Source organism: Microplitis mediator, chromosome 3 (assembly GCF_029852145.1).
Source record: "Microplitis mediator isolate UGA2020A chromosome 3, iyMicMedi2.1, whole genome shotgun sequence".
In the NCBI taxonomy this organism is placed as follows: Eukaryota; Metazoa; Arthropoda; class Insecta; order Hymenoptera; family Braconidae; genus Microplitis; species Microplitis mediator.
Window position 1 is genome coordinate 4,565,421 of NC_079971.1, and position 10,440 is coordinate 4,575,860.

General features: G+C 23.5%; 1 protein-coding gene across 3 annotated transcripts; it reads left to right on the forward strand.

Moving 5' to 3' along the window:
- The first annotated feature begins 8 nt into the window (after nucleotides 1-8).
- On the forward strand, nucleotides 9-6,687 carry LOC130664984 (guanine nucleotide-binding protein subunit alpha homolog). 3 transcript variants are annotated; one of them, XM_057465209.1, is made up of 7 exons: nucleotides 9-273; nucleotides 816-952; nucleotides 1,130-1,372; nucleotides 2,559-2,819; nucleotides 3,925-3,975; nucleotides 5,481-5,698; nucleotides 5,797-6,687. In XM_057465209.1, exons 2-7 carry the CDS (start codon nucleotides 935-937, stop codon nucleotides 6,152-6,154), a joined length of 1,149 nt encoding a protein of 382 aa, XP_057321192.1. In that variant the 5' UTR covers nucleotides 9-273; nucleotides 816-934; the 3' UTR covers nucleotides 6,155-6,687. The 3 variants fall into 3 exon arrangements, with proteins under 3 accessions (XP_057321192.1, XP_057321190.1, XP_057321191.1); XM_057465207.1 differs by having other exon boundaries at nucleotides 250-669; nucleotides 734-952; XM_057465208.1 differs by having other exon boundaries at nucleotides 250-669.
- Nucleotides 6,688-10,440: the final 3,753 nt, after the last annotated feature.

A 10,440-nucleotide genomic window follows, 5' to 3' on the forward strand; every position in this document is an offset into this window, starting at 1 on the left:
TGTCCGAATACGTTATCGTACTTTCGCGCGTGAGCTAAAGCTCAAGTATTTCCGTGTGCCAAATAAATATTTTTTTACATACTACCGAGATCCATTAATATATACATATTTCTAAAATATATATCAAGTATTATTATATATAAACAATATACTAACGTACAAATATATATAAAATCAACCAGCGATTTATCATCCAGCAGCTTGACCAACAATATTCCAGTCTTTTGAAATTTACAGTAATACAGCAAACTCAACTTCCTATTCAGTATATAGGTATATATATTATATATTACATATATATTTATATATATATACCATCCGTCATATATATACACATATAAGAACTTGAAGACTTATAAGTCAAGACAAAGCGTCTTTTTACCGGTGCATTAATATAATATATATATTAATACATATATATAATATATATATAAATATATATATATATATTTAACAACAATATATAAATAAAATTCAATGATGGCTGATCAAGTCTACCGAGCAAGTGTTCATAAATAAAATAATAATTAATATTAAATAAATTGTTATATTTAATATATGACAGTTAATAATATATAAAAATATATATAGTTAATAAAAATATATAAAAGTGAATGGTAAAATAAATAATAAAAGTTTAAAAGGAGAACTGATGGCGTGAACGCCCAGGTGAATACTCAATGTCATTGTGTCTTTATTTAAAATATATATGTATATATTTATATATTTGTAGGTTTGACAAATAAGTTAATTATTAACAAGTGTTAGATACTGCAGAGTATGGAGATGTAATTAGCTGAGGGTAATTGTTACAGATTAAATAATATCGGGTGGGGATCTGGAGATTATCTGGAGGTCGGAGGTGAATGTGAATGTCGGTATCGGGAAAGAAAGTCGGAAGGAAGACTAAATATTTAAAGTTTTAAACTCGTGTATGCAGATACATTTATTAGTGAGTACTGTATTCATGTTGTTGAGATAACGAGCTCAGTGTAAAAGTTATATTATATATAATAAGTGATAATTATTTAGCAGAGACCTTGTAGATACTATGGTCTAGTTAACAGTTGGTGCTTGTAATTATTTTGTTCCTGTTGATTATTTATAAATATTTATTTTATTTATTAAGCTGGAATATTTTTTAATTAAAATGGCGAGTTCGCTAACGTGGCCGTGCAGTTGTTGTTTGAGATTTAAATTCAGTCCTGAGGAAATCGAACAGAGGTACAAGAGCCAGGAAATAGATCGGATGCTGGAAAAAGATCGACAAACATTTAGACGACAGGTTAAATTGTTATTGCTTGGTGCTGGTGAAAGTGGTAAATCAACATTTCTTAAACAGATGCGAATTATTCATGGAATTAAATTTGAGGTATGACTAATACGTCATTTTTATTTTTATTATTATTATTTATTTTGTAGACAGAAAATACATTTTGCTTTTTATTGGATTATAAAATAATCTAAGCACTGATATATTTTTACTTGCTATTAAATTCATTGTTTATTTATCTGGGCCATGTAAATTAGCATCAGGATATTTTTCATATAAGAAATTAATTAATAGTATTTATTATTTTTTTTTTCAGTGCAAAGGTCTAATTTTATGAATGATACTGAAGTTAACTGACGGCTAATAATTTTTTTCAAAAGGTTAAATTATAAAAAAAAATATTTGAAAAAATGCACTGATAGTTTTTTTAATTTTCTACATGTGCATTTTTTTTTTTAAATATTTGTTGAAAACGAAGACAAAAATTGATGATTGTTTATTAACTTCAGGATTATTTTTATAAATATTTGTACATATATTTATATATAACGAAGATATTTATTTATTACATTTTGGGTGTAGGGTAGACCCTTTTAGAACCACAAAAAATACGAATAAAACTTTAATTTGTACAGAAAAAAGAGGATTTCTCGGATGAGTGTGAATGTAGCAGACATCAGACAAATTTAAAATTATAAATAAATAGAGTAAATACTAAAAAAATGATGTTGACAAAAAATGCACTTATTAGTTTCAAAATTTTTTAAATGCGCATTTTTTTAAAATTAATTATTTACTCTATTTATTTATAACTTTAAATTTGTCTGATGTCTGCTACATTTACTCATTTTCTTGATGCAAAAAAAAATTTTCATTATGAAATGAAAAAAAAATTTTCTGAGGACTAGAAATTTTTTGCCCCAAGAAAATTTTCATTTTTAATTTCCAATGCAAAAAATTTTTTTTAATCAGAAAATTTTTCCTTCATTTCATAAAGAAAAATTTTTTTTCTTTGTACATAAAGTAAAAGACCCAGTACCCGATCATTTCATATATTTGTATATTTATATTTACTAAATTATACTAAATATATCTACACAAATACATGAGTAATCGAGTACTAGTTCCCGATCAGATACTGGGTCTTTTACTTCCACCCAATAGTAATTTAAAAATATAAAAATTGATAATTAAATATATGAGATAATCAGTCATTTTTCCATAGCTCTTAAAATATATATATTTATCACTCAATGATATCTAATAATTATTTATCTATTTATAGCCAGAGCTAATTAAGGAGTACCAGCATGTTATCTACCAAAACATAATAAAAGGAATGAAGGTGCTGGTTGACGCAAGAGATAAACTTAATATACCATGGGAAAACCCCAAGAATTATGACATCGGCTATCAGTTATTGAAAATTGAAAACACAATGATTTTAGATGCGAGATTATTTCTCTATTACGTTCCCTCATTGTACAGTTTGTGGCGGGACGGGTCCATCAGAAAAGCTTTTGATAGAAGAAGAGAATTTCAATTGGTAATTTTATTTTACATGTTATATATACATACGTATTAAATTACATATAAAAAAATTAAAGAATTAAATTGATAAAATAAAAAAAAATGCATCTACTGATTGTAGAATTTTCTAAAAGTCAATTTTTTAATTTTCTTGTCTAAACAATTTCATTTTATCGTTCAAAAAATTTTAAATAATTGTAAAATGTCCGCCAACTGTACTGTCATTTTTATATGAGTGTAAATGTACCAGACATAAGACTATTTTTAAATTACATATAAAAAAATTAAAGAATTAAAATGATGAAAAAAAAAATGCATGGACTGGGAGAATTTTCTAAAAGTCAATTTTTTAATTTTCTTGTCTAAACAATTTCATTTTAATGTTTAAAAATTTTAAATAATTGTAACATGTCCACCAACTTTACTGTCATTTTTATATGAGTGTAAATGTACCAGACATAAGACTATTTTTAAATTACATATAAAAAAATTACAGAATTAAATTGATAAAAAAAAATGCATGTACTGGTAGAATTTTCTAAAAGTCAATTTTTTAATTTTCTTGTCTAAACAATTTCATTTTATTGTTTAAAAATTTTAAATAATTGTAAGATGTCCGCCAACTTTACTGTCATAATTTTATTTTCCAATTAAATAAATATATAAAATTTAATATTAATGTTTTAAAAAAATCCGCTAACGGTAAAAATAATTTTATGAATTAACGAGGTGACTAATACGCAGACAATCTAACGAGTGTCTTTATATAATCAGTTACTACTTACTTACTTACTTACTTACTCGCTTGCTTACTTGCTTACTTTTATTAGCGCTTTCTTAGTTATGATCATACAATAATAGAATATATGAGAATAAATATGTCAAGTTAGATATCTTGTGTTTTCAAAAGAGATTTAAATAATTATTAAATTAAGTAAGCGGGTATTTTAAAATAATTTTATTGTAAAATTGTGTTTATTATTTTATTTAACTTGTTGATTATTTATTTTTTATATTTATTGAGATAAATCATTTTTATTATCGAGATAACTATTTCCTGTTTTGATAAACAGATTTTTATTGTTGATAAACTGATAATTTATTTTGTTTTGTTTTTTTAGAGTGACTCCGTTCAATATTTTTTGGATAATCTTGAGAGAATTTCACGAGCGGTATGTAAATTTTTTTTATTTTGTGACAAAAACTTGGAAATTTTATTTATCACAAACCAATAGCGGGACCGCTAAAGAAATTTTTAAGTTTCATTAGAAAATTTACTCATAAAATAGCGAGAGATTGAATTTAAAAATTTCAATTTAAAAAATATTTGAGTAGAATTAAAAAAAAAAATAAAGATAAAAAAATTTCAAACGGAAGTCATTTTATAGCCAAAAGCAGGTGGAGTCCCACCTAGACCATTACCATTTTTTTTGAAATTAATCAAAGTAAAAAAATTGCAATGGGAAAAATAAAATTTGAAAAGGCGCGAATTTAAATATATACAGTAGACTGATTCAAAAAAATCGACTAATTTTTTTTTTCTTCATTATATCGAAAATATTGTTAGAAATGACGAAGAAAAATACTGTGAAAGTTTGAGCTCTTAATATTAAAATAAACAACTGCCGCATCGCGATTTTCTATTTCCCGTTTAAATAACATGGGAAAATTTATTTTTTAAGCTTTGGAATTTTGTAGCTCACGGTGGGACCAATACTTTTGAATGTTCAAGACTTATTCTTATGGGAAATTTGACGCTCTACAAAAAAGGTCTCTTATAATTTTTCGATATTTTTATTTCTTCAAAAGTAATTCGAAGTTAAAGTCAGATTGACGATAAATTTTTACATTTTTTTAATTTTTTGACGCAACCATCAACTTTATCCGAAAATTTTAGAGGACATTTTTTGTAGAGCGTCAAATTTCCTACAACTTATCTCATAGAAAATATTCGATATTTCTCATAAATCGTGAGTTATTCGCAATTAACTGAAAATTTAATATAATTAATTTTAAGCAACAAAATTTAGATTATTTAAAAAAATTTTCAGTTAATTGCAAATAACATACGACTTAAGTGAAATATCGAAAATTTTCTCTGAGATAAGTTGTAGGAAATAAAATGCACTACAAAAAATGTCCTCCAAAATTTTCGGATAAAGTTGGTGGTTGGGTCAAAAAATTTAAAAAATGTAAAAATTTATCGTCAATCTGACTTTAACTTCGAATTACTTTTGAAGAAATAAAAATATCGAAAAATTATAAGAGACCTTTTTTGTAGAGCGTCAAATTTCCCATAAGAATATGTCTTGAATATTCAAAAGTATTGGTCTCACCATGAGCTACAAAATTCCAAAGCTTAAAAAATAAATTTTCCCATGTTATTTAAACGGGAAATAGAAAATCGCGATGCGGCAGTTGTTTATATTAATATTAAGAGCTCAAACTTTCACAGTATTTTTTTTCGTCATTTCCAACAATATTTTCGATATAATAAAGAAAAAAAAAATTAGTCGATTTTTTTGAATCAGTCTAATATACAGTTTGGAAAAAACTAGAGTTGTAATTGAGCTAATTTTTTTTAATTGTCAAAAAATAATTATTGTTCTGCTATTGGTCTCATTATTAAATTTATTTTTTAAATATTTCAAGGATGAAAATAATAAATTAATTGCAGGATTACATGCCGACACATCAAGATATACTTCATTGTAGAAAAGCAACAAAAGGAATATCAGAATTTGTAATACCGATAAATAATATACCATTTTTATTTGTCGATGTCGGTGGTCAAAGATCACAAAGACAAAAGTGGTATCAGTGCTTCGATTGTGTAACATCAATACTCTTTCTGGTATCGACATCTGAATTCGACCAGGTTTTATTAGAAGACAGGTAGATTATAAAATATATATATATACATGTATACAGGAAGATAGTAAATAATCTTATCTTATTTATTTAATAATAATAAATGATTAAATAAATTGCAGAAGAACAAATCGTCTTGAAGAATCTCGGAACATATTTGATACCATTGTCAACAATATGATATTTGGTGGCGTATCAATAATATTATTTCTCAATAAAACGGATTTACTGGACAAAAAAGTAAGATCACCGGATACTAATTTGTGCTGGTATTTTCCACAATTCAATGGCGATTCACATTCCATGAAAGATGTACAGAATTTTATATTGGATATGTTTATATCTGTAAAAAGGGACCCTCGTAAACCGTTATTCCATCATTTTACAACAGCCGTTGATACTGAAAATATAAAAGTTGTTTTTAATGCTGTTAAGGATACAATATTGCATCGTAATTTAGAATCATTGATGCTTCAGTAATTAAGTAATTAATTAAGGGCATTCTCAGACAGTGTCCCCATTTTTTTTAAATGATGACTTTCATCTGTCAATTTTATTAATTAATTTTAAAGACGGCATTTATTGAAAGAAAGAAGAGGTCGTAAAAATTTTGCGATTTAATGGAAAAGCCTACGACCCGATCAGGGAATTCGTCAATCACTTCATGTATTTGTATATTTAATAAATATAGGAGCACAAATATATGACTGATCATGTACTAGTTCTCTGATCGGGTACTGGGTTTCTTACTTCAGATTTAAAAAAAAATTAATTACTCTGGTTATCAATTAGGATTTAAATCAAATTTGGTAAAAAAAATTTCAGTTAAATTTCATGTCAACATTAATTTTATAGGCTAAAATTTACGATCTGAATTTCATTTAACTTCTAATTGATGTCAAGTGTAAGTAATTTTTTTTTTAAATCTAAAGGAATAGACCCTATACCTGAGGGAACCAGTACTCGATACTGAGTCGCTTACCTTAGAGTTGAAAAAAAAATTTCACTTGAAATCAACTGGGAGTTAAACGAAATTTTGAATTCTGTTGACATGAAATTTTACTAAAATTTATTTAACTCCTAATTGATAACAATATTAATTTTTTTTTAAAGTCTCTCATTGACAATTTTAATGACGTTGCCTTTTTTTTCAATTAATGCTTTTATTTTTTAAAAATTTAATTACAAAATTTTTGCACTTCAAAGTCGTTACATATTTTTAAAAAGTAGGGGAGAAGTCTGAGAATTTTTTTAATTAAAAAAAAATAACAACTAAATATTTAATAGTTAAATTTTAAGTTTTATTTATTTATTTTTTTTATAAATTTTATTAATCGATAATTAAGAAAAAAATTTATTTTTTAATTATTATTTATTTAATTAGTTTACTTTTTTAAATGAAATATACATTAGCTTAAAGTAGGCATGAAAATAAGCAATAAGATGTTAAATGTATACGTATTAATGAATTTGCTACAAATTCATTATACAGCAGCCATAAAAAATCTTCCAATTTAAATGTTTTTTGATAAACTATTTTGGATAAAAGCAAAAGTACGTTTGTAAATAATTAATCATCTTTATACGATTATGATAAATTTTTTAGATAGTGTATATATATACATATATATTTATATATTATTATAATATTTATATTTATACAGAACAAAAGACTATTTGAAATTAATAGGCTTGGATATTAAATCGTCTTAATAATTACAGTTTGGGGAAGTTTATTTTAATTGTTTAATTGCTCGAGTGTGCGACTAATTACAGTTTATTAATTATTTTAATCGAATTCAATATGAAAAGTCAATTATAATTTTTAAAACTCAAATTTTTAAAATAACTTTTGCACGAGTGTTTAAATTTAATTAAAAATTTATTGATTAATTTTAAATTACACTGATAATAAATTGGCGGGAAAAGATTTAAATAACAATTAATTTATCGAATGACGTTTAATTAATTAGAAATTTTTTCTATGAAGAAAAAAATTTTTCAAACAGTGGCGACTATTCTAAATTTCAAAATGTGACAACGATGAACTTTTTTTAAACTTTTGAAAGTTCAAAGGGAAAATCAATAAATGACAACACTTTTACATTATGGTAAAAAAGTTAAAAATAATTCAAAATCAGCTTTTGCTGGCCGTATTTTGCACTGGAATACAATTATCATTTAAATAATTTAGTCAATTTTTTACTTATTTGAAATTTTCAGAAGTTAAAAAAAAGTTCGTCGTATCATATTTTGAAGATTTGAAGTCAACGTTTTTTCAACCATTTTTTTTCCCGGGAATTTTTTGAATTTAATTTATTATTTTATGAGTGTAAATGTAGCAGACATCAGAAAAATTAAAAATTATAAATAATTAAAAAAATAATATTTTTAAAAAATGCACTCATTAATTTGAAAATTTTTTAAATGCGCATTTTTTTAAAATTTAATTTTACTAATTATTTACTCTATTTATTAATTATTTTAAATTTGTCTGATGTCTGCTACATTTACAAATATTATTTTCAGTCCTTCAAAAAATTATTAATACAATTTTTATAATCCGGTAGTAAATTTCTTGAAATAAAAAATTTAAAATTTTTAAATTTAATTGGATATTTAAAATTTTAAATTCATTGGCGCTAAAATAATTCGATTAAAATATTAATAATAATAATCGCACATCTCTGATCGTTAAAATAAATAAAAAAATATTTTGTCTTAATGATTAATTAATAATAAATTTGTTTTGTTAAAATAAGACAAGCCAAATACTAGAGTCATGCCATACGAACCAAATTAAAGAGCTAACCAGTTTGTGTTCAAATTGCAGCTTAAATTTATTTTATTATTACTGTTAATTAACATTATCATTGTCACATAATTAATAATAATGCCGATTGTTATTTATTAACTTTAATTATTAATGGTTGGTAAATTTTTTTAATTGTTGGAAATAATTACTGGAAATAATTACACTATTTATGCTACTCAGTATATAAAAATAAATATTATTATTATTATTATTATTAATATTTATTAAATTAAATTAAAATAATAATAAAACTGTTAATCAGTATTACAGTATTCCGTTCAGTTAATCGTTAATTAATAATTTATCAATTCATTTATTAATTTATTGTTTTTAAATACCGGGTGCATTGATTTTAAATATTGTAAATGTACGTACAACAAATAATTGTTAATTATTTAATCACAAAATATTATAATTCAATTATTAAATTTGTTTATTTATTATTTATTATTATTATAAATAAAATATAAGCAATATGATAATGGATTAATAAAATAAATTTTAATTTTTTAAAGCCAAAGATCAATTCGCGGTTTAAAATATTAGAGAATTAAAATAATTAGCGCTCACCTGAAGCTTAAACGCCTTAAATAATTATGATATGTGTGTTATTAATAAAGTTAAGTAATTAAAACAACAATTAAGTATTGCAATAAAAAAAAATTGAAACTCAAACGAACAAACGCTCGTGTGAAAAAAATTTTTCACATAAGAGTTCGACATGTGGAATTTTTAGATTGGAGACAGATTTGAATTTTGAGTGAAACTTTTGTGATTTTGTTGAAAGAAAAAAAAAAGTTTATGTAGAATTTTATGTAAGCGAATTTTGAGTCAAAAAAGAAAATTTTCAAAATTTATTTTTACTATATTTTACCCTCGTTTGAAACATCGTAAATTTTGAACTTTTGATAAATATTTTTTTTATTATTATGGAGCTCTTGGTTTTTAATGAAAAATTTTTTGAAATGAGGGTAAAATGAAGTAAAAATAAATTTTGAAAATGATATTTTTTTACTCAAAATTCACTCAGAAAATTCTAGACAAACTTTTTTTTTACAATCAAAATTACAAAAGTTCTGCATGTGGAATTCCTGGATTGGAGACAGATTTGAATTTTGACTGAAACTTTTGTGATTTTGGTAGTAAAAAAAACAGTTTATGTAAAATTTTATGTAAGCGAATTTTGAGTCAAAAAAGAAAATTTTCAAAATTTATATTTACTACATTTTACCCTCGTTGGAAAAATCGTAAATTTTGAACTTTTGATAAACATTTTTTTTATTATTATAGAGCTTTTGGTTTTTAATGAAAAATTTTTTGAAACGAGCATAAAAATAAATTTCGAAATTGATAATTTTTTACTTAAAATTCACTCGTATAAAATTCTAGATAAACTTTTTTTTTTTACAATCAAAATTACAAAAGTTCAAATGCCTTAAGTCTAGATCCACATGTCAAATTTTTTATGAATGAATTTTTTTACGCGGGGCATGTGATGTCATTTAAAAAAAAAAAAATTAAATTTACATACGTAGAAATTCGTCCAAATATTATTATCGTATTTTTTGAATATTTATTACATTCCTATGTAATTACAACGAGGTAGTTTTTTATATATATTTTTATTACTAAGTAAATTTAAAAAATTTTTAAATAAATTTAAAAGAAAAAAAAAAATTGTTAAAAAGTAATTAGAATTTTTGGAAAATTTTTTGTGAACAAATTGTTGACAATGGAATTTTATTAACATTGTGCTTTTTATACAAACGTAAATTAGTAATTAGTAATTAATAATAAATAATTAGTGAAAAAAATTTTTTATATTTGAATTGAACGACTCAATAATTAGAAATAAGATGGAGTAATTTTAGGAAAAGTTAAGCTTTAATTACTATTTTTTTTATTTTATAATTTATGATATTTATAGTAATTGCATTGTGATTTGTATTTT